Genomic DNA, 27603 nt, shown 5'->3' on the forward strand with positions numbered 1-27603 from the left:
CAGGGACAGGTCCCACTCCTTTTCCCCTCCTGCTGCCATACTCACCCTGGGAGAGGCTGAAGATGACGGAGGCATTGAAGGTGTCTCCAGCCCCCAGGGTATCCACCACACGGGGTGGCGGGAAAGCATCCGCGTGGATCAGTTTGCCATCAGGGCCCAGGGCGTCGGCGCCCTTCTCAGCCCAGGCACAGACAAGCACAGCCCTGCAAGACAGCTCCACTCAGCTGGGTGTTAGCCCACCCCATCCCCCCAGCCATGCCCCCAATCCCAGGGCAGACCCCTGGAGTCCAGGCTCATCCTGTACCCCCTGGAGCCCCTTCCTGGCTTCCCCGGCTCACCCTTTCCTCACACGACCATACAAGCCCCTCAGGGCTTCCTCTGCCGACTGGAACCCCAAGTGCTTGGCCACATCTTTGCTGACAAACACCTGTGGGCAGTGGAAGAGAAGCTAACTCTTCACTCACCAACAGCAGCCTGGCGTTGCCCCCATTACAACACAACTCCCCTAACACGTCCATCTAGATCCCCAACATAGCATCTCACTGTCCCATGGGAATGTGGTTTTCTTTTTTCTTTATTTTTTGTAAAGACAGGGTCTCCCTGCGTTGTCGAGGCTGGTCTCGAACTCCTAGCCCCAAACGATCTTCCTGCCTCAGCCTTCCAAATTTCTGGGATTACAGGTGTGAGTCACTGCACCCGGCCAGAAACACATTTTTATTGATGCTTATATATAATAGGATACCTAAATTGTGAAACAAAAGCCCTGGTCCGTTTGTTCTTGGATCAATGGATTGAAAACCACAGAAAGCCTTGAGCGCCACCTTGGGGTGGAATCTACCACCGCCATGCTGGCTCCCCAGAGCGGTTTTGCTGGGTTTTCCCACAACTGTGTCCTGTAGGTGTGGTTTCTTCATCTGGAAAGCAAAGGGGCTCCCTCAACCCTGCCTACGCTTTAGAATCTCCAGAGGAAGTTTTGGTAAAAACAAAAAAAACCACCGAAGCCTTAACTCGACCCATGCCAATCAACACCAAGATGGTGGGGGCTCAGGCACTGCAATCCTCCTGCCTCAGCCTCCTGAGTAGCTGGGACTACAGGTACACACCACCGTGCCAGGAATTTTTTTTTTCTTTTTTTTGTATAGAGACAGGGTCTTGCAATCTTGAACTCCTGGGCTGACGTGATCCTCCTGCATTGGCCTCCCAAGGTGCTGGGATTATGGTATGAGCCACTGCTCCTGGCTCATTTATTTATTTTCATAGAGACAGGGGTCTCCCTATGTTGCCCAGACTTGCACTCCTGGCATCAAGCAATCCTGGCATCAAGCAATCCTCCTACTTCAGCTTCCCAAAGTGCTGGGATTACAAGTGTGAGCCACTGCACTTGGCCTGCATTCATCTTTTTTAATATGCAGCCAAGGTTGAGGACCTTGGCTGGATGGTTTCCAACCAACTTCTGCTATGATGCTAGACTTATCTCCCAAATTCCATTTACATCCAGTCTTTTCAAAAAGAGACTCATGTAAGTCTCCTTCCCACCCTCCCCTCACCCCTAGCAGCCCCCACAACCTGCCAGACACCCCTGAGTTGGAAGAAACCTCAGAGAACAGTTGTGTGTCCTCATTCTGCAGAGGAAAAGACTGGGGAGCCCCAGAGAGGAGCTGCTTCCACACAGGCTTGCCCTGTGGCTGTCTAGGTCCTACCCAAGCCCTCTGGGTATCTTACACCTATGCACCCACCTGGGGTGGAGACATTCTACTCCTTGGTCACTGCTGAGGCCTGCACTGGAGTCCAAGGCTAGGGGTCTACCTCTTTGCTTTAACCCCCATTCCCCATCTTCCAACACCACCAAACCAGGAACCACTATTCCAATTGTGGTAGGCAGGATTAAAGGACTCTGGCTCCCTTTAAGAACCAAATTAGCCAGAAGTGGCAAAGAGAGGCTGAATGGGGCACCCACCACATCTCCGTAGCCAAACAGCTGAAAGAGCTCCTCTCGTGGCTTCTCCACCTCCACGGACACCCGGATCTTCTGCTCTGGAGGCTGCCTGGTGTTGTGCGTGTCTATCCGCTGCAGCATCTTCACCTGCTCCGATGCATTCCGGCCCTGGGGCAAGACAGGGCAGCTCAGGACTGCTGGGCACTGCCTGGTCAATCTGGCTCATTCTTCCTGCCCTGCTGAAACTCTGGGTGCAGAGGGAGAGGGCCTCGGGGAGGCTGGGTTAGAACCCCATCCTAAATTACATAATTCAGAGCTGTCGTGGACCTTGAAGATCTATCAACCAGCTACTCCATTCCACAGATGAGAAGACTAAAGAATAAAAGAGACTGTGAAAGACCTACCGTAGGTTAAATGATGGAGCTAGAACTCAGCACTTCTCAGGATTTCCTCCCACCCAGACTCCAAAACCTCTCTTGGAGTAAAGGCTCTAGTTCTCTTTATTTGGGAGCTGAGTTAGGCCCTGTCCTTCCTGCTTCCCCAGAGGTAATGGGTCAGACCCTAAGCAGTCAGATGCCCGCCAGAGGCAGAGTTGGAGGCAGTGGGGCAGCCCGTAGCACAGAAAGCACAGGACTTTGCTTGGAGCCAGCTGTGCCTATGTTCTGCTGTGTGACCTTGAGTAAGTCACCTAATCTTTCTGGGCCTTAGTTTCCTCACCTGCAGACATAAGGAAGGATGGAGAGGGAATGAGGGGGTTGGATTCATTTATCTCTAAGGTACTTCATGGTTCAAAGAAACCAAGGAGGCAGAACATGTGGAGGAGGCTGGCAGGTTGAGCTCCTCAAAACACAGGTAAGGCAGGGCTTGCCTCAATGTGGATCCACTTGAACTGGGTCAGATCAACCTTCTCAAAGTCCGTAGCAGACACATCTGGCAGGCTCCTAGGTCACAGGATGGAAAGGACAGAGAAGAAGGAGCATGATGGGGACAGCCAGGGCCAGGATCTCTAACTGGCAGTTGTAGACCCTGTGCCTGCACTGCCAGCAGCAGGGCAGGAAGCTGGATCCACAGCACAGGATTCTCAGGCTCAGCTCCAGAGTGGTCACTGTTACAGTGTGCTGGGGTGCCCCTTCCTGAGTTTGAGGTTATGATTAAATTATCTCAGGGTAAACTGAACAGCAATACGTGTCAACTGGCCAGGTCTGTGTGCCTTGGAGACTGCATCTCCCGGAATGCACCAAGAGCGCCAAGCCTACACTTCCCAGAATCCCTTGCAGCAGCATGCGGCTTCCACGGGCAGAGCCCTGGGCAACTATAAAGCCCAGGACCCTGTGCCTGGGCTTCCTGGTGCCCCCTCACTTCTGGCGCTCCAGCGTTGGGGTTTACCTATGGCACCCCTGTCCTGAGATTAGTAGCTCCTTGTTGCAACCCTGAGGTCAAAGTAGTTAGCACTAGAGAAAGACTTTGTGTTTGGCTGGCTTAAAAAAGGAGACCCCCAATAAGGGTCTGCTCCTGGGCCAGGGACCTCAGCTCAGCCAATGTCCCCGCTCCACGTTCTGTAGCCGAGTCCTTCCTCTTAACTATAGCTGTGTGATTTGCCCGGCCCTTTTGGAGGCTGCTTCCTCACTGATAAATGGGGCCGAAACCCCCCAGCCTCCCTGCAGGCTGCTGTAGTTGCAAGTAACGTGTGTGAATGTGCCTGGACTGAGGCCAGTGGGCAATACACATTTCTCCTCACAGCTCCTCTCCTGTAAATAGCTATGTTGTGTCCCTGATCAGGGTTACTACAGATTGTTGCTTAACAAGCATTTGACTAGGATTGCCCAGTGTGAAGGTCACCTGTAGCACATATGCCTGCCTACTCACTCACTGCACATATGGAGCCCAGGGATGGCTGCCCCCTCCTCCAGGTCCAGCAGTCAGGCTGGGCAGTAGGGACAGCCTGAACCTCAGGGCTGCTGGGCTTGGGCCCTCTCAGCCGTAACAGTACCTGGCACATACTAGGTTCTCAGAAAACTAAACCTCTAAAATCCTGCAGGAGGGAGTCTGCGAGGGATAAGTGTCTAGGCCCATGGGGCCTCTCTTGAGTGGCCTGGGACGCAGGAGGGAGGGATAGCCCCTTCCCCCAGGTCAGCACCATGTTAGACGACCCCAATCTGCTGACCCAGTGTTCCCTTTCCCCTCCTTCAGCAGTGGCTGTGAATGGTGTGTGGCGTGTGTGGCCTGGCTTCATCATGCTGAAACCTTTGGGGGACTCATCTCTTTTACACACCCAAACCCCAGCTCCTTGGTGCCATGCTGCAGGCTGGCAACTCTGGGGCTGATCCTGGAAATCCCAGTGAGCCCCCCCCAGCCCTTCTTAAGAAGGATTGACTCCCATCTCCCACCCTTCTGTCCTGAGAACAGTTTCCCAGCACCCACACCCAAGCTGCCGATTAACTATTTAATAATTATGGAGGAATCACGTCATAAATTACATTTTATATAGGCCTGCCTGCCCTTCTGTGGTGTTGACCAAGGCCAAGTCACCAGGCACAGCAAAGCCCATCCCTTCCCACCTCACTTTTCCCCTCATTGAAAGCAATTAGGAAATCACTGGACATTTTGGCAGGGGAGCAATTTCTGGTACACAGAAGCCACAGAGAGGACAGCTGGGATGCCCACGGTGGCGAGCAAGGGAACTGATTGAGCCAGCTGATTGGGGGGTTGTAGCGGGGCGAGGCCAGGGGGCCTTACGTGTCATGGAGCACAATGGTACGGTTGCCATTGGAGTTGTTGATGATGCAGCAGGAGCTGGGGGTGTCCCCCTTGCTCTGCCAGGCCACCTGAGACACGTCCACACCCCGCCGCCTGAAGTCGGCCACCAGGAAGCTTAGGGTGGAGGCCCGGCCAGGAAAAGGGCAAGGAGACACAGATTAGAGCCTGTAAGTGGCCTTGACCTCCAAAAGGAGTGGAGAGAGGGTGCTGGAGCACACGAGCCTCTAAGAGAAGAAGAGTCCTGTTCTGGGGGTTTTGGTGACGGCGGCGGCAGCTGGCAAGGCACAGACAGTTGTACAAACCTGTCGTAGTATAGGATGGTGCGGCTACCACTGGCCTCGTTGATGATGACAGTGGCGATGGGGACGGAGCCCGTGGTCTGAAAGACCGTGTAGCGTAGGTCCACAGAATAGCGGCGGAGGTCATCCAGGACAAAACTGCCAGGGCGGAGTAACCCGAAGGGGGTGCGGTTCGACAAGGGTTTTGGGGACTGGAGGGTAGCTGGCAGGGCCACTAGGGACCCTGAAAGGCAGGGGTGCAAGCAAAGGGGCTGGGAGAGAACTAGGAATCATATTCTTGCCACAGGTAGTGCAACAGGGCAAGAGATGCAGGAGTGCAGAGCCTGGAGTTCAGAGAGAGAAACACTAAGGGCCATCCTTTTAGGTCTTGGCTGAAGCATGCTCCAATCCTGACTGTTTTTCAGTCCAACTCAAGCTGGAAAGGACTTGCTCCTGTTCATAAAGCTAGACAGGGCCCTAGAACCTGTACCCTGTTTGAACCAAGCAGGTGGGGGCACCGTGGCTTGTGTCCTGCAATGCCCAAGCAGGATTAATAATTAATCTCCAAGGCAATACTTTGCCCCCAGCTGTCCTCCACAAGCTCATCCATGGTGCTGTCCTCTCTGAGTCCCTCTCAGTCCTATGCTGTGATTCCTCTCACTCCCTACCTGCCTCCAGGAGGCCCAGCCTGGAGGTGGTGCTGCCTTGGTGACCAGCTCACTGCTCTGTCCTCCTGCAGTCAGCTGAATCCTCCTGGGCAAGTAGCTGGCTCCCCGTGCCTGATGCCATTCAGTGTGGGCCTGGTCTAGGACTGTCTCTCAGAATGCCCTCCACGCAGAGTGAGCCCAGGGGCAAGGACAAGGAGGCCAGCCCCAGCCCTTCCAGCCCTCTCTGGACATGCACTGTTCTGTGCTCAAGAACTGGCAATGATGCCCAGCAGTGCAGCCACCATCCTGGCCAGAGCCCGCTTTCAGCAACACCAAAGCTGGATAATACAGATTTGCATGAAGATACCAAGTCAGAGCATCATCCCTTCACTTACAACTCCTTTAACTAGTAGCTTTCCCGAAGCACTGGAAATGTGGTTTGGTTTGCCAGATAACTTTTGCACCCCAGTGCCTGGGACATGGTAGGTGCTCTCTAAATGTTTGTCAAGACATGGGGAGAATTCTGAATAGCCCACCCATTGGCATTATTGCTGTGTAAAGGAGAGTCGACCACCCTAAGCCAGAGCCACAGTCCTGCCTCCAGCTCAGAGGAAAGGAGCTATTAAAGAGGTTTAATGAGTCACCAGCCCTTGGCTCTGAGCCGTCCTGTCCCATCTCACAGGGCAGATTCTCTCCCTCTATTCTCTTCCTGCCAGTTCATCAAGGCAGGGAGTTTGGCTGTAGCTCAGGTGGGTGGACTCTGCCAGCAGCCCCTTTCAAACCAGGGATCAAAGGGCTGCCCTTCACAGGCCAGCAACCTGGCAGCCTGCCCTGGTGCCCACAGTATGCAAAGTGTGGCCTCACCTCCTGATAAGTGCTTGCTGAGTCAGCAGCGCCAGGGGTCAAAGGGTTCTGAGGTCCCTGCAGCAGCCAACATGGAGGGCGTGCATGAGCCACTTAGGGCTATAGCCCTGACAGCCGGGGAGCTGGAAGGTGTGGGTTCTGAGCCCAGCTTTAGCACGTGGTTTCAGGGTGTCCTTGAACAGGGTACTCTCACTGCTTCAGTGAACAACAGGGACATGAGCACCAGCCCTGCCCCTCAACTGGGACAGAAACTAAGGGCCTGGACCTGGGGGCCGTGGATGGTGGCCATTCCTGAGGGAGGATGGGTACTACATGTCCCTGTCTTCTGCCTCAAGCACGGCCAAGATAAGGGACTTAAGATAAGGCAAAGGAAAATCCACCGCAGAGTCTGCAGGAAGCAAGGAAGGAGAAGGGAAGAGGCTGAAGCAGGCTCCAGGAAGTGTCCAGGAAACGAGCTGTGGCAAGGAAAGCTTCACTGGGCAGCATCAGCCCTCGAACCCCAGAGAGGCCGTGCCAAGGCAGGGCTGGGAGTCTGGTGCTCCACTGTGCCCCCTCCCCGCATTTCTGCCGGACACAACCCATTTCTAATCCCCCACCCACCCAGGGTGGACACATCCTTCTTCTCCCCCCACGATGCAGGCAGGCCTTCCCCAGTGGACTCTCCCTCCTGGACTTACTCAGCAACATGGCCAGGGGCCATTGAGCCCATGAAGGCACAGGGGGCTCCGAGCAGGGAGAGAACGGTGCAGGAGTTGGACGCATTGCCTCCGCGTTGCCATCTCTGGGACAAGCACCTGCAAAGCACAGGGAGGGTCCCTGCAGCCCCAGCAGGCTGGTCCCAAACACAGTCCCCTGTATAGGGGCCTAGAGAATGTGACAGCTGGGGACTCTTCTCAGAAATCATCTAGGCTGCCATCTCACTTTGTACCTGGGGCAGCCGAGGCTGGCCAAGGGAAGGAGCTTGGCTGAGAGTGGTGTCTACCTCCCCAGCCGCGGCTAAATTCAAGCTCACAGCAGTTCCTTTTGATATTTCCATCTATTCCTAGGGCATCAGGAAACCACTCACTTGGGTCCATCACTATTTGAGAGCCCCACTAACTCCAGGTCATCTCCTCCTCACCTTTTACCCCAGTCAGAGCTGCTCTGGAGGCTGCACCTTTGGCCTCCTCCTTGAGTACTGGAGCAACTCCAAGGACCTTGGGGACTAAGTGCCTCTTCCCAAAGGTATCACATTTACATCTACCCCTGTCATAGGAGTGTCTACTTCAATAGAAACCGCAGAGCTATAAAATCAAATGAGTAAGACAGGACAGCAAACCTGGACGTTGGTCATTTAAGAAGTGGCAGCAGGGAGCACTTCTCCATCTTTACTAAAAACCGATCAAAAGGAAACTAACAAGACACACGTGAAGGGCTACATTGTCATCGGCAGCAAAAATGATAACTTTCACATACAGGGTCAAAGCACTGATCACCTCACAGTGTCACTGGAGCCCAAATGAGAAGTCATTGATGAATGCTATTACCTTTGAGGTAAGAATGGTGTTGTTATTTCTATTGTGCCAGATCCAAAAATAATAATAATTGTGGCAGTTTACAATAAAAGGAACAGTACCAAAGAACCACTAATTAAGAGAAAAAACTGAACTAGAATTTTTAGGCCAAAGCGTATTTGTACACAAAACTTCAGTTTTGGGAAAAGGGGAGCATAATGTCACTAGAAAAAAATTATAGGCCGGGCGCGGTGGCTCAAGCCTGTAATCCCAGCACTTTGGGAGGCCGAGACGGGCGGATCACGAGGTCAGGAGATCGAGACCATCCTGGCTAACACGGTGAAACCCCGTCTCTACTAAAAATACAAAAACTAGCCGGGCGAGGTGACGGGCGCCTGTAGTCCCAGCTACTCGGGAGGCTGAGGCAGGAGAATGGCGTAAACCCGGGAGGCAGAGCTTGCAGTGAGCTGAGATCTGGCCACTGCACTCCAGTCCAGGCGACAGAACGAGACTCCGCCTCAAAAAAAAAAAAAAAAAAATTATAGTAGGCCAGGCGCGGTGGCTCATGCCTATAATCCCAACACTTTGGGAGGCCAAAGCAGGAGGATCACTTGAGCCCAGAAGTCCAAGACCAGCCTGGGCAACAAAGGGAGATTTTGTCTCTTAAAAAAAAATTTAAGGCCGGGCGCGGTGGCTCAAGCCTGTAATCCCAGCACTTTGGGAGGCCGAGACGGGTGGATCACGAGGTCAGGAGATCGAGACCATCCTGGCGAACACGGTGAAACCCCGTCTCTACTAAAAAATACAAAAAACTAGCCGGGCGAGGTGGCGGGCGCCTGTAGTCCCAGCTACTCCGGAGGCTGAGGCGGGAGAATGGCGTAAACCCGGGAGGCGGAGCTTGCAGTGAGCTGAGATCCGGCCACTGCACTCCAGCCTGGGCGACAGAGTGAGACTCCGTCTCAAAAAAATAAAAAATAAATAAATAAATAAAAATTAACTGGGTATGATGGTGCATACTCAAGAGGCTGAAGTTGGTGGAACGTATGAGCCCGGGAGGTTTAGGCTGTAGTGAGCCATGATACTGCACTCCAGCCTGGGTGGCAGAGTAAGATCCTGTCTCAAAAACAACAATAACAATGACAAAGGATAGTAATTTTTTTTTTTTTTGAGACAGAGTCACTCTGTCACCCAGGCTGGAGTGTGATGGCATGATCATGGTTCACTGCAGCCTCAACCTCCCCTGCTCAACTGATCCCTCCACCTCAGCCTCCTGAGTAGCTGGGATTATAGGTGTACACCACCATGCCCCGCTAATTAAAAAAAATTTTTTTTGTAGAGATGGAATCTCCTTATGTTGCCCAGGCTGGTCCTGAACTACTTGGCTCAAGCGATCCTCCTGCCTTGGCCTCCCAAAGTGCTGGGATTATAGGTATGAGCCACTGCACCCAGCTGGTCAAAGATTTTCAAGCTGGCTGGGCGTGGTGGCTCACAACTGTAATCCCAGCACTTTGGGAGGCTGAGGCGGGAGGATCACGAGGTCAGGAGTTCAAGGCCAGCCTGGCCAAGATGGTGAAACCCTGTCTCTATTAAAAATACAAAAATGAGCCAGATGCGGTGGCAGGTGCCTGTAATCCCAGCTACTCGGGAGGCTGAGGCAGGAGAATCGCTTGAACCCAGAGGGTGGAGGTTGTAGTGAGTCGAGATCACGCCACTGCACTCCAGCCTGGGCAACAGAGTAAGACTCTGTCTAAAAAAAAAAAAAAAAAAAAGAAAAGAAAAGAAAAGACTTTTGGGCCGGGCGCGGTGGCTCAAGCCTGTAATCCCAGCACTTTGGGAGGCCGAGATGGGTGGATCATGAGGTCAGGAGATCGAGACCATCCTGGCTAACATGGTGAAACCCCGTCTCTACTAAAAAATACAAAAAACTAGCTGGGCAAGGTGGCGGGTGCCTGTAGTCCCAGCTACTGGGGAGGCTGAGGCAGGAGAATGGCGTGAACCTGGGAGGCAGAGCTTGCAGTGAGCTGAGATCCGGCCACTGCACTCCAGTCTGGGCGACAGAGCCAGACTCCGTCTCAAAAAAAAGAAAAGACTTTCAAGCTGAGCTTTACAGAAATTTTTACGAAAAGAAAGGAGGAATCTTGAGGGATCTGTGACTTGATCAATAGTGAAGGACAAAGTTGACGTGGGAACCCAAGTTTCCTGACCCCAAAGCCATTGCTATTTACTCCGTATTTTAAAACTGAAAGTAGTTAGGCCCAAGCTTTGATGAGGTTTCTAAGAAAGGGTATAGAATCTTACTCTGGGACGGCCAGGCGCGGAGGCTCACGCCTGTAATCCCAGCACTTTGGGAGGCCGAAGTGGTTGGATCATGAGGTCAAGAGATCAAGATCATCCTGGCTAACACGGTGAAACCCCGTCTCTACTAAAAATACAAAAAATTAGCCGGGCGTGGTGGCGGGCGCCTGTAGTCCCAGCTACTCAGGAGGCTGAGGCAGGAGAATGGCATGAACTGGGGAGGCGGAGCTTGCAGTGAGCAGAGATCCAGCCTGGGTGACAGAGTGAGACTCCATCTTAAAAAAAAAAAAAAGGAAAGAAAAAAAAGAAAAGAATTTTACTCTGGGGAAACCCTTCAAAGTCACATTGATATTTCCTGTGCAGAAATGCTCAGCTAAAGGCTGGGCGCGGTGGCTCACGCCTGTAATCCCAGCACTTTGGGAGGCTGAGGCAGGTGGATCACCTGATATCAGGAGTTCGCGACCAGTCTGACCAACATGGAGAAACTCCGTCTCTACTAAAAGTACAAAATTAGCCGGGTGTGGTGGCGCATGCCTGTAATCTCAGTTACTTGGGATGCTGAGGCAGGAGAATCACTTGAACTCAGGAGGCAGAGGTCGCAGTGAGCCAAGATCGCACCATTGCACTCCAGCCTGGGCAACAAGAGTGAAACTCTGTCTCAAAAAAGAAAAAAAAGTGTTCAGCTGAGCAAGCGGATGCTTTCTGGAAGTCTCTCCCTGGTATGGACTCTGGGAGGCAGGGGACACGTCCCAGGGGTCTGGCTGAGCTCCAGGTGGCAGCTCCCGAGAGTCCCCAACTGCCTGTGAAGCACAGAGACCCTGGGACAGGCGGGGCTGAGACACCCAGGAAGGTCTGGGTCCCCACTCGGATGTGCTTGTCTGGGAGGCACAATGGTCCAGGAGCCAGGCTGCAGGGAGCCAGGGCCATGGGGCTGTAGGGGAGGCATGGCCTGGAGGGCAGGGAGCATGATGGATTGGGGAGGGGCTCTTTAGAGAGGGACCTCTCTCAGTGCCTACCTTCAGAACCTGCCCCATCAGTGTGGGCGCTAGCAGGACCTCCTTCCCCTACCTTCCCGACAAAATTAAGCTGAGAGGAAATGGGACTTCAGCTCTGACAGAGGTGCTTAGTCTTTCCCCAGGCTCTCCACGGTCCTCCAAGAACCCGTGGCCCTGGAATTTGCACTGTTCCCCTGAGATGAACCCAACTCCTCACTGAGTGCCATGCCCTGGGGCTGCCTCAACCTTGCACAGCGGGTTAGATCCACACAGTGGCATGCCTGTGCCCCTTCCCCACTGTCCCTGCACCCCTGGCAAGGGGCCCTAACCTCTGGCAAACCAAAGTAAAGGATCAACTCCAAGAGCAGCAAAGGGACAGGGTATACAGGAGAAGACAGAGGGCAGGGACCCTGGACTCCATGCTAGGAGCTGCAGCTGCCGCTGTGCCACCATTTAACTCCGTGGCCTTAGAAAACTTCTCCAAATCTTCAGCTTCTTTATGTATATAAAGGATTTCACTGATCTTTACACAGTTCCCATGGGCTGCTGGGAGGAGAGTATAAAATAATATATGTGATGGTGCTTTGTGGCCCCAAAGCCTGGGGAGTGCTGGGGTGTCTCACCTCAGTTAGCCTTTCAGTCATCAGCTCTGTCATGTCTTTCTGGAGTTCAGTCTTGAACTGCCTCTTATCCAGTTCTTAGCTGGGACAACTAATATAGCCCAGGAGCAATTTTCAGTGTTCTAAGCACTCACTGGCTGCACCAAGAGAAAGCTAGTGTCCCGCCCCACAGAAATGCCCTCACAGCATTACAGCGTAACTAATAGTGGGGCCCTTAGCAAGAGGAAATACAAGAACCAATAAGCCGGGTGTGGTGGCTCATGCCTGTAATCTCAGCACTTTGGAGGACTGAGACGGGCAGATCACTTGAGGTCAGGAGTTTGAGACCAGCCTGGCCAACATGTCTCTACAAAGAAAAGCCCTGTCTCTACAAAAAAAAAAAAAAAAAAAAAAAAGCCGGGCATGGTGGCATACGCCTGTAATCCCAGCTACCCAGGAAGCTGAGGCAGGAGAATTGCTTGAATCCAGAAGGCGGAGATTGCAGTGAGCCAAGATCGTGCCACTGCATTCCATCCTGGGCAACAGAGCGAGACTCCATCTCAAAAAGAAAAAGAACCAACAAATCAGCTGGATGCAGTGGCTCACGCCTGTAATCCCAGCACTTTGAGAGGCCAAGGCAGGAGGACTGCTTGAGCCCAGGAGCTCAAGACCACCCTGATCAACATAGTGAGAACCTGTCCCTACACACAATTTAAAATACAGTTGTGATGGTGACGTGTGTGTGTGGTCCCAGCTACTCAGGAGGCTGAGGTGGAAAGATCACTTGAGTCTGGGAGGTCAAGGCTGCAGTGAGCATGGTTGCGCCGCCACTGCACTCCAGCCTGGACGACAGAATGAAACCCTGTCTCAAAAAAAAAGAACCAACAAGTGACTTCAGTTTCTAGCAGACAACTGAGAAGGATGTTTCCACTACTAAACAGTGTTCACTGACCTTTGTGAAGAGGACTTCTGGTAAACTCCTCTTGGAATTTAGCACCAGGAAAAAGCTTGCTGGGGCTCATGAACCAGTTCTATCTATACATAAACCATGACATATCATGTTTGCCTCCGGTACCAGCAAGCCCTGAGCTATAGTCAAAGCACAAATACCACGGTCTTAAATGTTCTGCAACAGTGTAACTGTACATACTTTTTACTGTAAGCTACCTCAAATCTTTCTCAGGAATAGGTGCGAGATATGTGTGATAAATAAGTTAGAAGTAAATGTTGCTGAGAGGCAAGTGGGTTTAAAAAGCAGCAGCAGAAGCAGGAAACGGGTCCTGCACCTTGGTAGCTGTGTGCCCCTGGATAAGCCCCTTCGTCTCTGAATCTATACTTGCTTATCAGTAAAATGGGGATCCTGATGCCTGACACCGTCCCTGAGTTGAAATGGAAATTGGCTAACACAATGCTATTAAATCCTGGGTCGTCTTATTAAAGACCTCATTCCTTCCTCTCTTCTCTCATGCTGGGAGACCCCAGGATTCCCGGGTAGAGGGCGCCGGTTCCGCCTTGAAGCTGGGCTCTCAGGGCCTCACTGTGGGGTCTCTGCAGCCTCGGTCGCTGGCACAAATGCTGGACTGCAGCAGCCGCTGGGGTCTCCTAGGGGACCTGGGCGCCCCTACCTTATCTCTGAGTCCTCCTTAGGGTACTTGTCCACCAGGCTGATGACGTCCAGCACCACTAGCCCCACGCACAGGATCTGCTTCTCTTCCATAAGGCTGATCCCAGAGCTTCCTGCCCGCCCGACTGACGGGTTCCTCCCGGCCTCTGCCTGTTATCCAGGAGGATGGTGTCCTCGCTCCCAGCTGCCCTGGCTCCTCCTCCGCGTGGGAGCTCCTCCTCCAGGGAGCCACCTGCAGCGGCGAGGGGTGCAGGAAACGAAAGGAGCAGGGCCCTTGCTCCCGACACCCGAAGACCCAAGCTGGCCTGGGAAAGCCAACCCGGAGGTCTTGGCCCCCGGTCTTCCCGTAGCAGGTTGCCTGGGCCTGCAGATGGCAACGCCTCCCACTTCTCAGCCTCAGTTTCCTCGCTTGTCAGATGGACTCGGAGCTGATGCAAACCTTTCTAAAGCGCGGCTAAGCGATCTCGAGAATGCAAAGAGAACGTGCGCTGGAAATGCGCTACGTGCCCCGCCCTCTGCTACACCTGCGTCTCGGACTCCCGACCCTGGAACCGCGAGGTAGAGCTGGGCCTCCATCTGCAGCCCTGCCTGAAGACCGCGGTCACGGCTGCCCCGCCCTGCCCCGCCCGGGTTAGTCCCAGCCGAGGCCACGCCTCCGCCGCGGAGCAGCGGGACCCGCCGAGTGGGCCGCAGCCTCACGTGGCGGGAACGCCGAGCGCCCCCTGGCGGACGCCGGCGAAACGGGCGGGACACTAGGGAGATGTCGCAGGACCCGGCCAGGCGCCGCTTGCTGCCTGAGCCAACTCCCAGCCGCCCCGAGCCGGGCGGAGGCGGCGAGCGCAGTGCGGTACCCAGGGTTCCCTCCGGAGGCCACGGTCTCTCCTGCCCCGTGCCCTGTGCACGCCTGGCAGCCCCCGACCCCGTACCGGAGCGGAACGGTTCGTTTAGTTTTTTTTAGAAAAACCAAGTGTCTTTATTCCTGGATCGTTTAGTACGGCGGTGGGCGGCGCCCGCGCGGGGGAGCCTGGAGCCCAGGGACTCTGCCTGGAGGGCCAGTGGAGGGAGCGGAGGGTGCAAGGATCGGCTCTTCCGCAGGCCGGCCCTGGAGGGGTTCCGGGGGGATCGCGCCAGGCCAAAAGTCTCCATGGGCGGCCCCGGGCCTCCCTGAGCCGGCGCGCCCCGGGCCTAGGGAGAGGCCCCTCTGGGCGCGGTGCCGCTGCGGGCCCGGGTGCGGCGCTCGCCCAGGGCTGGGTGCTGCGTCCCAGGCGGGACCCCGGGAGCCTGCCGCCCCCGCTGTCTCTTCAGCCGGCGTAGACACGTCGGGCGGGACCCCAGTCTACGCGTGTTCAAGCTCTGGGTCCCCATAGAGCAGGGCCCCGCTGAAGATGGTGAGCGGCTCCTCCGAGTGCGCCAGCTGCCCCATGACCAAGTCGACGCAGACCGTGTCCCCGGCCTGCAGCGGCAGGATGAGGCTGAAGACGCCCAGGGTGCCCGGGCTGGGCTGGCTCTCGGCCACCGGCTTATTCTCCAGGCCCTCGGGCTCGTAGCCCCCGGAGTCTACGCGGGCCACGCCCTGGTTGGAGCGGGATAGCACGGCCTCCACTTTCTCGTGCCGGTGCCCAGTCAGCACTGCGCTCAGCAAGTAGCGTCCGGCCAGTGGCGCTGTGAAGACTCCTGGGGACGAGGATAGCAGTCAGGGGGCCAGGGAAGCTCCGGGGAGCGCACCAGAACTCCTGGACTGGGGGGGACCCGCTGGGTCTTTTCCCCTCACTGGAATGCAAGCAGCAGGGAACTTGGGGCTTTGTTCACTATGCATCCCCAGCCCTTAAAACAGTGCCTGGGCAGGAGCAGGCCCCAGTAGAGATCTGCTGAATGAATGAATGAATGAATGACTACTCCTCCCCACTGGCTGAGACTGAATAAATGAAGAAAGAGCCGAGGTCTCCCCAAATCAGAGAATGAAAAGATTCACACTGTCGGAAGAGGCAAGAATGGGAAGATAACACTGCATACCTTACCCATTTCTCCAACTGTTCAACCCAGCCCCTCCCAGGCCTACCTGTCTCTGGATCATAATAGCCTCCATCATTGAGCAGGACTCTGTCGAAGGGGACCGTGCCTGGTTCAGACCGGGGCAAACTCAGGGCAGCTGAAAATGCCACTCGGGGCACAGGAGCTGCTGGTGCGCCCTCCACTCCTGAGCAGGAAGGGTGGGTGTTAAAGGGGATGCTCAGGGCAGAGTGCCAGCCCCCTTCCCCTGCTGGATCCCCAGCCCAGGGCTGCCCGAGGACCTCCGTCCTCCAACCCCTAGTCGCTTCTCCCCCCAGAATCAAATGAAAGGCACTCACCCTGTTCACCTTGAGGACCTGTGAGAAGAGGAAAGGGAGCAGTGAGAAGTAAAGCAGCTCTCACTAAGTCACTCAGCAAACATCTGCTGAGGTTCTCCTGTTGTGCTGGGTGCTACGTGGACTTCAAAGAAGGAATTGGGGTATCAAGAAAAATAGGAATAGGTAGGGTCCATTCTGTTCAACTGCTGGGCCATCCCAGCTTTTCACACCCCAGTCAGCCATAATAGACTCAGCTTTAGTCTCCAGTACTGCAGTGGGGCCAACATTATCCATTAGCCTCCTATTACCCATTAACCAAACACAGTGACTATCACAGTTCCTCCTCACTTTCCTCTGATTTTCCCTATCAGTCAGGTAGGACCCAATTCCCCTTGTCAAGTTCAGAGTGGAATGTCAAGCCTGGGGCTGCCAGAGGGGGTCAGGGTTGGAGGGTAGGCAGTGGCAACCCTGACTGCAGCAAGGGTCTCAGTGCACATACCTGGTGGCCCGATGGGCCCCTCTTGCCCGTCCTTGCCTGGCGATCCTGGAGGTCCAGCAGGGCCTGGGGGCCCCTGCAGCCCAGGAGGCCCTGGGGGCCCAGCCTCTCCTGCAGGCCCTACAGTGACAAAATTGAGTTGAAAGAGGGCCATAAAAGGAGTTTCCAATGGGTAAGGAAGGTGGGTGGTGGCTTCATGAACAGGGAGAAGATAGATGGAACAGGTGGAGCTTTGCAGACTGAGGGGGCGATGGGGTCCCTTGCTGCATATGCTGGATCCCTGGCTGGCACAGCAACATCCTCTCTCCACCCACAGGCCTAGTGAGCAGCCAGAGGGAGGGCAGGGAGCTAGGACTTTGCATCCTCTCTTGCAGGCAAACTCTAACACCTGGAATAGTGGTTGGGGCTGCAATTCATGCTGGGAAAAGCAAGGAGAAAGCAGATGAGTTGGAAGCTGGGCTGGGGGAGGGGGAAGAAAAATAAGGGGCTTGAGAGGGGTCCCCTCATGCCTTTTGTCCCCTCACCAGTGAGGTCCTTCAGGCTAAGCTGGTGCAGACGGTCCTCCAGGAGCTGCAGGGAGCTGTTAAGGGCACCGAGCCGCCTGCCCAGACCCGCCTGTCCCCCCACCAGCTTCTCCAACAGGGCTGCCTGCGTCTGGCTGGTGGTGTTGGTTTCCCGTAGCCCGGCCCAGAGCCCAGCCACATGTCTGGAAAGGCCCTCGCGCAGGCCCTGCAGTCCCCCAGCCACAGTGTCCAACCGTTCACAGACACCCTCAAGACGGCCCAATCGCCCCTCTAGGCTGGGGCACTGGCCGGCCTGTGCCTGTCCCTCCTCCAGGCCTCGGAAGCGCTCCTCACTCTCCGTAGCATGCTCTGTGGCCTCCTGCTGCAGCCTATTAATCTCAGAAATAATGCGGTCCTTGGTGGCCCCCAGGTCAGCCAGATCAGCGCCCTGGCCCTCCACAGTGGTCTGGAGCTCATTCAGTGAGTCATTGAGGGAGCTGAAGGTGAGAATAACCTCAGAGAGCTCTCCTTGCAGGGCCTGCAGGGCTGAGCCTGAGCTGCCCCCAAACACACTGAAGCCGTCCAGGGGCCCACGGCTTGGTCCCCCAACACCTGGACCAGCCCCAGGACCCCGAGGAGGCAACAGGGGGCAGGAGCAGCGCTCCACACCATCCCGAAGGCGGCCTAGTTCCTCTTGAACTCCACCACAGGCCCCACATCCCTCATCCCCATGGGCCTGCAGCAGCCCCTCCAGTTGGCCTAGCCGGGCTGCAGTGAGATTCAACCGTAGCGTGAACTCTGCAGCTGTCTCATCCTGGGCATCTACACGATCCTGGAGCCGGCCCACAACCCCTTGTAGTCCCTCCAGCATGGCCTGCCGGGCCTCCCCCGCTGCTTCCACCGTGTGCAGGCCTGAGCCCACCAGCCGCAGGTGTCCCTCACTGTCCAGCACCCTGCGTTCCAAGGCACTGAGGATCTCGCTGACCTGAGAGTCCTGCTCCCCAGGGGCCCCAGAGCAGAGCTGCCCGCATGCCTGCATGGCCCCTGCCACCTGCTCCTCCAACAGATCCAGCCGCCCCCCCAGCTCCCCGCTCACATTGGCCAGCAGTGCCCCCAGCTGCTCTAGTCGGCCCCGGGCAGCAGGCAGCCAGTGGCCCAGCCCCCCAGGAGCCCCAGGCCAGCTCTCCTCCTGCTCCTCCGAGGGGCCCAGGGTGGAGTTGAAGCGGTCCTCCAGGCGAGACAGGCGGGAGGCCAAGCTGGTGTAGCCTGGAGGGTGGCCCCCCTGCCCCGCAGCTCCTCCCAGCTCTGTGCCTCGCCGCCCACTCAGCACTGTCACTGAGCCGGCCACGACATCCAGCCTGCGCTCCAGCTCTGCCAGTCGCCGGCCCAGCTCTGGAGAGCAGCATTCCTGAGGGGGCCTGCGTCCCACGGCCAGCCCGGGGAGGTGCTGTTGCTGCTCCTCCACGGAGGCCAGCAGCTTCTCCAGTGCTCGCAGCCGCTCCCTGTCCTCCTGCTGCTGCCGGCGGAAGCCATCCAGCCCGGCCAGGCACACAGAGCAGGACTCCTGCAACCGCTGCTCCAGCTGCCGCAGCAGCTCCTCACTGGGGCCCGGAGGGGCTGAGGCTGGGGCTGGGGCCCTGCTGCCCCCACTGCTGCTGCTGCCGCCATGATGGTTGTTGAGGTGACCCAGCTCCTGGTCGTGGGTGGAGACGCGGGTGTCCAGGAGCTGCAGCTGGTGCTGGATCTCATTGAGGGTTTCATGCACTCCAGGGCGGGCAGCCGCGTCAGCTGGCTGCTGCCTCCCGTTGAAGGCTGTCTCCACAGCCCTCTGCACATCCTCTGCCAGGCGCCCGCTCAGTCCTTGCAGGACGCCCCGCAGACTTTGCAGCTCCTTGGTCAGGCTCTGCACCTGTTCCTCCAGCTGCTGCACCTTCTCTGACTCCCCAGGACCTAAGGAGAGGGGAAGGCAAAAGGCAGAGGGGCTGGACCCCAGAGCTCAGGGCCCCTGCTCACCCCAGCTCCAGCAAGGGTCAGATGCTGGGCTCTGTCTCTCCTTTGGGTGATTTTGGCAAGATGAAAAAAAGGAAACTCCATTCACTAAATGCCTCTAGGCCAAATTTGAACATGACTCTGTTCTTCAACAACTCCCCTGGGGAGATACCAGGAACTCTTCCCATTATATAGGCTGGGAAACTGGACCAGAGATATTAGGAGCCTGGCCATGGATCACAGGTTTAATAAGTGGCAGTGCTAAGTTTCAAACCTCGACCATCTATCCGGCCCCCAGGTCCATGTCCTTTCCACCTGCCCAGAGTGCCTCTTAACTTCTTGGAAACTCTTTCCTTTTCTGTGAAAGGATAATGACATTCTTCTGTCATGGGGCTGTCAAGAGGGGTGAAATGGGAGTGTAGGGGAGGCACTTTGGATGCCACAAGAGCAGCTACCACTGGGTGACACTTCCTTCCCTGCAACACCATGGGGACAAAGAAGAGGCTCTGTGGACGGTGAGAGTTGGCCAGGAGTTCCTGTTTGCATAATTATAGTATGGCTATCTCGGGGCAGGGAAACAGCACATCCGGTGTGCAGCAAGCAGGAGGGAAGGCAAGCCACGGGGACTGCTGCATGCTGGGACCTGCGGTCTACAGAGGCCACGGAGGGGTCTGGGATCTGTAGTCAGGTGCAATGCATGCTAGGATTTGTAGTCTCAACTGTCTGTCCCCATGGACCAAGCTTCTCAAAGGAATGCCCCCTTTCTCCTGCAGCTGTTTGAAGGATCTTGGCCACATGTGGGTGTGTGCGAGCACCTTCTCTTTCTCAGCCTTCTTTTTCTGTCTCTCCATCTTTTGCATGCTCTCTCTCACACACAAACACCAAGACACAACCACACACATGCACGTGCGTGCACGCGCGTGCGCGCGCGCGCACACACACACACACACACACAAACACACACGGGCAGGGAATCTCTGCGATCTCACTAACTCCCTTCTGCCCCTCTCTTCTTTCTGGCATAGAGCGTGGGGGATTCCCCCAGCAGCCTGGCCCCACATTTCCCATTGCATCGGATCACCATCTGGCACTTGCCGCCCTCGTAGCAGCTCCCACACTCACCTTCTCCCCCCAGTCCGCTGAGGGGGCTGCCTGCACTGGAGCCAGAGAGGTTGGGGCGGGCAGGCCGGGGCAGGGGCCGTGGTGTGGAAGATGCAGGCCCCAGCGCTGGAGCAGGACTCTCAGCACAGTCATCGCCCCCGTAACCCTGACAGCACCTCCACTCCATGTCAGTCACTGTCTTGTAGGCCACACGGTAGCGAGGGCGGAGGAAGCGGCGGTACCTGGCAGAGGCAGAAGGAGGCCTCTTTATTCCTCCCTGTATTGTTAGTGACCCTGGTCCCTGTCCTCAGGGGTGGGCAAGCTGCTGGTGGGCATGGCCTGTCCCTCAGGCTGGGTCCCTCTTACTGTTCAACATGTGGCCTTGCTCAGCTGACAGCTGTCAGCTTTTTGGTCAAGGGCTAAATCCCTGCTCTTCCTTCCCTTGCCCTGTGCTGGAACCTTGAACTCCTCTGCTTGAGCCTGAGCCATCCCAGAGAAGGCATCTGGGGCTGGCGCGTGAGGCAGGTTTGCCCTCAGTCTCCCACCAGCCAAACTGTTGTCTCAGTATCTCCTCAAAATGGCTGCGACCCTAGACCCTGTCCTGCCCTCGCTCCCTGCTTTGTACAGACTCCCTGAGTCAGCCACCCACCATCTGCCCTCACCCAGTTCCCACCAAGGGCCCATTCCCCAGCCTTGGGACTCACATGATGCTTTGGGGACACTGGGGCTGGCCCCAGGCACAGGGCTGGTACTTGACATACGTCTCCACTCCATCCTCAAGGACACAGCTCACTGTCCGGGTCACCACATAGGCACACCAGTTCCTGTAGGTACAACCCCCTCTGGGTCCAAGGACCAAAGATACACGCCCTGAAGGATGGCCCAGGGGCTACCAGAGGGGCTGAGGAAGGCTCCAAAGATGCAGGGCCCTTGGGGATCAGTGAGAGCAAGGACTTTGGCAGGGCCACCCTCCCTATCCCCCACGCTGTCCTGTGTAGCAGGGGCAGATAAAGACTTTTCAAGATGGGGAGTGGTGCAGAATGGTAAACCACAACCACAGAGCAGTCAGCCCTCATGACGGTGCGACCCTGGGGAGCCTCTGAATGTACACGATCACATGTGTACCTTTCTGGGCCTGTCTCAGCCCCCAGTTTGGCATGCCGTGTGCGCACAGCCAGGCTGGGCCCTGTGGGTGATCTGAACACCGGCTTCCACCCCACCCCTCCGGGAGAGGACGGGCAGGCCAGCTCAGGGTTAAGTAGAGAATAAGCCATTGATGAGCCTGCCCCTCTTGCAGTTCTATACTCCTGGCCCCATTCATGCCGGCCTCTGATCTGTGTCTGGCTGAAGGGATGGAGGGAACAGCGCGGGAGTGGTGTCAGAATTATGGATTACTAGATGGGGCCAAGGGAGCCCTAGAAGGGGACAAAAGGTCTCCCTGAGGCTCTGGGCCTGGGATACAGAGGGCAGCTGGCAGGAAGGCCTGGCCTGCTCCCCTCAGGGCAGCTTCCCTGGGTATATAACTGCAGGGCCCCATGAGGGTATGTGGGAGCAGACCCCCTAGGTGACCCAGGGAGCATATGTGTTCAGGGGGTCCTGGAAAAGGTGCCGTGGGAAGGTGGGCATGTGAGGAGCCACCTAATGGATGGGCTTCTCACTCCCCCTCTGCCCTGCATTAGGGGACAGAGCCCAGGGCAGGGAGCCAGGTGGAGGTGGCATTATGACCCCCTTCTCACCACCCAAGCCTCGGGCTGGGACCCAGACTCTTACCTGTGGCGGCTGGCCGGCCGGGGGGCGCTCTGGGCCTGGGGCCCCCCGGGGCTGAGGGCCCCACCGGACCCCGTGTAGAGGCTGTAACCTCGAGGAGGGTAGCTGGCGGCCCCCACAGCTGCGGTCAGCAGGCAGCAGAGGTAGCAGCTCCAGAGGGTGCGGGGGGCCATGGTGGGGCACTCCACAGTGGCCCTCAGAGACTCATCCCGCCCAGCCACTGGCTCCTCTGCCGGCCCCAGGGATGCTGCTGCTCCACAGGACAGCGCGAGCCCGTCCCGTCCGTCCCAGCTTCCTGCCGGCAGCCCCCGGCCACACGTCTTCTCCTTGGCTGCCTGGCCTGACCCCTCTCCCCTCCTCTTTCCTCCTCAGCTCCTGTCCGTCCCTGCTCGGTTCCTTCCGCTCTTCTCTTCACTTCTGAGGGGGTTTGTTTTCTGTGCCCCCTCTGGCCTCTGGTCCCTGCCCCTCTCAGGAGCTGCGGCTCAGAAGTTGCGTCCTGGGCTTCCGCCCCCTCGTCCCAGCTGGCCCTCTTCTAGTCTCCCTGTCCTCTTTCCCTGATGACCGGATCCTGGGGGTGACAGGGCTTTGCCCCTGCGGCTGTTCAGAGGCGCGAGAGTGGCCGTGGGGCGGGCCCTGGCCTCCTCCTCCCTGCTGGCTCCCCTCCCTTCCCCCCTGTCTGGCTGGCGGTCCTGCCTCCCCCTTCCTCCCCCCACCTCTCCAACCATCGTGCGCCACATCTGCTTCTTGTTAACTCCGGGAAAGAGGGAAAAAAAAAAGGAAAAACAGAAATGTGGAGTTGCTGCCGGGCTTGAGGCCAGCCTCTCAGATGGGCCACATGGAGCCAGGGCCAAAGCTGGGAAGGAGGCCCAGGGTTGGTCACTCCGACTGGGAACGGGAGCCAGAGTCGCAGCTCCCCTGGGGCTGGAGCAGGCCTCCTCTGGGGGAGAGGGCCCTAGAGAGGGGGCCCAGAGGGGAGGGCGAGATGGAAGGACTGGACAAGGGAGAATGAACTTGGAGAACTCAGCAGGACTTCACTCACCATCTAGTCCAGCAGTCTCCTTTTAGAGATGTGAAAATTGAGGTCAGAGTGGGAGAGTAACTTGTCCAAGGTAACACAGCAAATCAGTGGTAAGGCTGAGAACACACACTAAATACCAAGTCAGTGACTTGGGAGAAAGGAGGAGAGGAGAATGTACTACTGGGCCAGGAAGGAAAAGGAGTCCTTACTCCACTGAGGCAGATGGGAAATCCACAGACGACAGAAGAGGAAGAAAGGGACGGGTGTGGTGGCTTACGCCTGTAATTCCAGCACTTTGAGGGGCCAAGGCGGGCAGATCACAAGGTCAGGAGTTCGAGACCAGACTGACTAACATGGTGAAACCCTGTCTCTACTAAAAATACAAAAATTAGCCAGGCGTGGCGGCGTGCACCTGTAATCCCAGCTACTCAGGAGGCCGAGGCAGGAGAATTGCTTGAACCCAGGAGGAGGAGGTTGCAGTGAGCCAAGATCACGCCACTGCACTCCAGCCTGGGCAACAGAGCGAGACTCTGTCTCAAAAAAAAAAAAAAAAAAAGAAGAGGAAGAAAGGCACCTAGCAATGGGGAGCAGACTTCTGTCAGGCAGTAGAGGGCACGTGGGCAGGAAGACAAAGAACCTTTCTTAAAGGGATAAATGAAAATGGGTTCTGGGTTTGTTTTGGTGACAGTCAGGCCATAACTGGGTGGAGGTGGGGTGAGGTGAATCGGGACCGATCTCTTGAGCACCAGAGGCAGTCAGTCCCTAGTCTGGAGCTGAGTCTGATAGCTCTCAGTGACAGGCAAAGAGCCGTCAGCCTGACCTGAAAGTTCCACCTGCGCCATCTTGATCTAAAAGCTTGGTCCCTGTCACCATCTGACCCTCAGTGCTTGACCAGGGTCTCCAGGTGGTGGGATGCTTTGGAGAAAGAAACAGAGGCACAAGACAGAAAGGAGACAGGAGAATGCTGTGTGCCAGGCACTGCGGAGGTGCCCAGGTAGCAAAGGCATAGGTAAGACTTAGACGCTGTCCACTTAGGAGCAACTGAGGTTGTTGGAGAATGGGACACAAGCCCCCAAATAGAGAACTGTCACAAGCCAGGAGAGAAAAAGTGTCAAGGGGCAGGAAAGAGGGATGATGTATGTTCCAGCTAGGAGGAGGGAAAAGACAGCTGGCTGAGGGAGGCAGTCAAAGGAGAGGCTGGAAAAGACAGAAGCTGAACAGCATTGGGGCGGGGGTGGGGGTGGGGGGCAGGAGTCAAGAACAGAGACAAGGCAAGGAGAGAGATTTCAGGCTCAGGAAGAGCGGTCTGTCTCAGTCTCCTCAGCTATAACACAGGAATAACAGGACTCTCCATCCCACTTTACGAGGATTAAGTCAATGCGTGTAAACATTCTAGAACAGTGCCTGGCAAATGGTAAGTGCTCAATCAACATTAGCTCTTTTTTTGTGTCAGGAAAAAATGGGACCGAAATTCAGAGAAGTAGATTGTGGACAAATTAGGGAGAGGCTCAAATGACTGGTTATGAGGTTGTATTGCAAGTTTTTGAGTAGAAGCATATATGCATACACAAAAGAAGATATTGTGAGTGATAATATTGAATACAGTGTCAGAGCACAGGCAGTGTAGCCCCAGCTCCTCCTGTCACTATCTATGACCCAGCAAATCCCATGACACCACTGGGAGTCTATGTGTCATCTGAAGTTCCTTCCAAATTCTACATTGCAAAGTGATGCAGTCTTGGGCTCTGGTGATGACAGTGACCATGGATAGGCAGGGAACATTGTAACTGCATGGTGACTGCCTGAGTAATGAGGAACCAGATGAAGGGAGACACAAGAGAAGATTCTAGCATTTGAACCAGCATGGGGAAGTCGGGAAGAGAGCAGGTTTAGAGGAAATAAGTGATCGTAGTTTGAACATACTGAATTTAAGATAAAAGTAACACATCCTAGTGGAAACCAGTGTCCAGGATGGTTAGCAATGGTGTACCATTGATTCTTCCACCATATGCAGGGTAATAGGTGAAAGCCATGAGAATGAATGCCATCAAATCATCAATGCAACTCTGAACCATCTTACCTCCGATAGCCTATGACCTGGAATGTGACCTTGATGGCTAAGAGAAATGTTTGTGAAAAGACAGCGTCAAGTTGGGTGTTGTGCCTCAAGCCTGTAATCCTAGCACTTTGGGTGGCTGAGGTGGGAAGATCACTTGAGGTCAGGAGTTTGAGACCAGCCTGGTCAACATGGTGAACCCCATCTCTACTAAAAATACAAAAATTAGGATAGGCACGATGGCTCATGCCTGTAATCCCAGCACTTTGGGAGGCCGAGGTGGGCAGATCCCATAAGGTCAGGAGTTCGAGACCATCCTGGCCAACATGGTGAAAGCCTGTCTCTACTAAAAATACAAAAATTAGCCGGTGTGGTGGTGTGTGCCTGTAATCCCAGCTACTCAGGAGGCTGAGGCACGAGAATCGCTTGAGCCCTGGAGGCGGAGGCTGCAGTGAGCCAAGATTGTGCCACTGTGCTCCAGCCTGTGCAACAGAGTGAGACTGACTCAGGACAAAACAGTGGGGATGGTGGTGAAAATGCTGGAACAAACAGAAACGGAAATTTGTAGTTGCCCCTTAGAGCCCTGGGGATCAGCACACAGGAGATTTGAAGGAAATGTTCACAGGAGATCCTGATTTCAAAGAAGTTGTCCGTGGAAGGCTGCAGCTTTGTCCCTGGTCTCCAGGCTCTGGCTCTGGCGCTGGCAGGAAGCCAACCCACTTCCCCTCCAGATTGCCCCAGCTGCTGCTATGGGTTTTCTTTCTCTGCTCTTCTCCCTCTCCTTGCCCTTAGGAGGCCTCTCGCAACCTGAAAAGTCACCCCAGCCATCTTGTCACTGCCCAGTTGTTACCCATTCCCTCTCCTACACTCTGAAGTTCAAAAATCTGTGTATAATTTAAGTGTATCAAGTAAAAAATGTTGGCTTTGAAATATAGTTGCAGTAGGTTGCATTTCATTTGCTTTTATGTAATTAGGAGACAAGACCTAGGAGCTGTCATGAATGTGAAATCACAAAGGTATCAGTGGCTCTGAGTTCACCAGGGAGGACGCTTCCCCTTGCTGGCTTGAGTGGGCAAACAGGCTGCAGTAGAGACTAAAGTTAGAGTGCAGTGGTAGTGGTGATGGTGGCAGTGACATTCTGGTGGTGGTATTGGCAGGCAGCCATAAATTTCCAAAGCAATTGGTAAGAGTTCCTGACCCCCCAAAAAGCTAAGTTCCTGGTGGCACTAGGACATGATCTATTTTACAACCTCTCCAAAGTGGGTAATTTCCAAGGATCTAGTGCCAATTGGCCCTACGAGGCAATTAACTCATTCATTCAGCTTCACTGACTGAGCAATGAGTTCATGACCAGGGTCAGGACAGCCGTGGGCACCAGCAATAAGGAGCATTTTATGTCTAGCCTCTCTGTCAGAGGACTGAATATTGGGAGGGAAAAGGGGGGAATAATACGATTTGGGGCCTGGTGCTGTGGCTTACGCCTGTAATCCCAGCACTTTGGGAGGCCGAGGCAGGAGGATCACTTGAGGTCAGGAGTTGGAGACCAGCCTGGCCAGCATGGTGAAACCCTGTTTCTACCAAAAATACAAAAATTACCCTGGCGTGGTGGCACACTCCTGTAATCCCAGCTACCCAGGAGGCTGAGGCAGGAGAATCGCTTGAACCTGGGAGGCAGAGGTTGCAATGAGCTGAGATTGCATCACTGCCTGGGTGACAGAGCGAGACTCATATCAAAAATAAAAAAAAATTAAAAAAAAAGGTGATTTGGACTTTGGGTCATGCCAATCCACATGGGAATTCAAGTTTGTGGGGAGTCTTGAGCAAAAGCCCACTTTTCTCCAAAGAGATACACTTTACTTTTCCTTTTAGCTCTTCCTCCAGGTTTAAGACTTTAGTAGCCCACCTCCCTGAACCCAGTCCCCCTTCTCCCAGGTCTTGTTGCTTTCTCACTCCTGAGCCTAATTCTGGCCTGTCCTTTCCTTGAAAATGTCACACTAATCACAGATATTGAGCTCCACAAGTGCCCCCCAGTCATTTCCCTCCACATCCTCCCAAATCCCCCCAGGATGAGGCTGTGCCTGTCTCACTTCCCAAATAGTTCTTTATCCAAGCTTGGTTCAAGATTTGTCAGTTCTTAGTTAAGTCTAGTTCAGTCTCATAGACTGTTTTTTGTTTCAGTTCTTCCAGGCACTGGGCCAAATGACCCATTCAAGGCTGATAAAGACTCACTGACCTAGGCACAGGAAGTTCTGTGAGGTGAATGAATTTCTGGGTGGTCCTAAAATAAATCCTTTCCCTCTTGTGCCTAACCCTAGGACAACCTACTGAGTCCAGTCTGACCTGGAACAGGGAGTGGAGGTAGGAGGAAGAGGTGACACTGCTCTTTCACCAGTTTGTAGAAACTTGGTGAAATCAATTACCTGCTGGGCCTCAGTTTTCTTCCTTTTTTTTTTTTTTTTTTTCCCTGAGACAGGGTCTCTCTCTCTTGCTCAGGCTGGAGTGCTGGAGTGCAATGGTGCAATCTCAGCTCACTGCAACCTCTGCCTCCTAGGTTCATGCAAGTCTCCTGTCTCAGCCTCCTGAGTAGCTGGGATTACAGGTGTGCACTACCAGCTAATTTTTGTATTTTTACTAGAGATGGGGTTTCACTATATTGGCCAAGCTGGTCTCGAACTCCTGACCTCAGGTGATCCACCCACCTTGGCTTCCCAAAATGTTGGGACTACAGGTATGAGCCACCATGCCTGGCCAGTTTCCTTCTTCATGATTCTGAAGGCCCCTTTTGGCTCTGATAGTCTAGAATACTATGCACCTGGGTCAATTGGTTTTAAGCACTTCCAAGGCTTTCTTTCATGTCA

At 55.1% G+C, this 27603-nt stretch overlaps 2 protein-coding genes across 5 annotated transcripts in view; both read right to left on the reverse strand.

Annotated features, from left to right (window-relative positions):
• The window catches only part of KHK (ketohexokinase), a 15277-nt gene extending 1167 nt beyond the window's left edge, over window positions 1-14110 (reverse strand). The window contains exons 1-8 of one of the 4 annotated variants that reach the window (XM_033176276.1): window positions 13490-14110; window positions 7160-7276; window positions 4996-5130; window positions 4673-4807; window positions 2805-2877; window positions 1958-2104; window positions 339-427; window positions 46-203 (exon numbers count right to left, since the gene is read on the reverse strand). In XM_033176276.1, the coding sequence (XP_033032167.1) occupies window positions 46-203; window positions 339-427; window positions 1958-2104; window positions 2805-2877; window positions 4673-4807; window positions 4996-5130; window positions 7160-7276; window positions 13490-13581 (946 nt within the window). In that variant the 5' untranslated portion in view covers window positions 13582-14110. The remainder of the gene's footprint in view (window positions 1-45; window positions 204-338; window positions 428-1957; window positions 2105-2804; window positions 2878-4672; window positions 4808-4995; window positions 5131-7159; window positions 7277-13489) is intronic. The other 3 variants (XM_033176277.1, XM_033176278.1, XM_033176279.1) reach the window with 3 other exon arrangements.
• A 326-nt stretch (window positions 14111-14436) lies between these two features.
• EMILIN1 (elastin microfibril interfacer 1) lies at window positions 14437-22331 on the reverse strand. Its single transcript, XM_033176275.1, has 8 exons — window positions 21675-22331; window positions 20609-20728; window positions 19926-20146; window positions 16836-18764; window positions 16315-16431; window positions 15837-15854; window positions 15548-15685; window positions 14437-15162 (listed from the first exon to the last, which is right to left on the reverse strand). Exons 1-8 carry the CDS (start codon window positions 21842-21844, stop codon window positions 14825-14827), a joined length of 3051 nt encoding a protein of 1016 aa, XP_033032166.1. The 5' UTR covers window positions 21845-22331; the 3' UTR covers window positions 14437-14824.
• Between the last annotated feature and the right edge of the window lie 5272 nt (window positions 22332-27603).

Source organism: Trachypithecus francoisi, unplaced genomic scaffold, assembly GCF_009764315.1.
Source record: "Trachypithecus francoisi isolate TF-2019V2 unplaced genomic scaffold, Tfra_2.0 Lachesis_group17, whole genome shotgun sequence".
Taxonomy (NCBI): Eukaryota; Metazoa; Chordata; class Mammalia; order Primates; family Cercopithecidae; genus Trachypithecus; species Trachypithecus francoisi.

Bases quoted from the DNA above. Each gene is read 5' to 3' on its own strand.
- EMILIN1 (XM_033176275.1), bottom strand. From the start codon at position 21,844: ATGGCCCCCCGCACCCTCTGGAGCTGCTACCTCTGCTGCCTGCTGACC. The intron at 16,432-16,835 runs GTGAGGGGACAA...TTGTCACTGTAG, and splicing joins TAGCCTGAAGGACCTCACTG to GGCCTGCAGGAGAGGCTGGG. The intron at 15,163-15,547 runs GTAGGCCTGGGA...CCTCGTCCCCAG, and splicing joins CTATTATGATCCAGAGACAG to GAGTCTTCACAGCGCCACTG.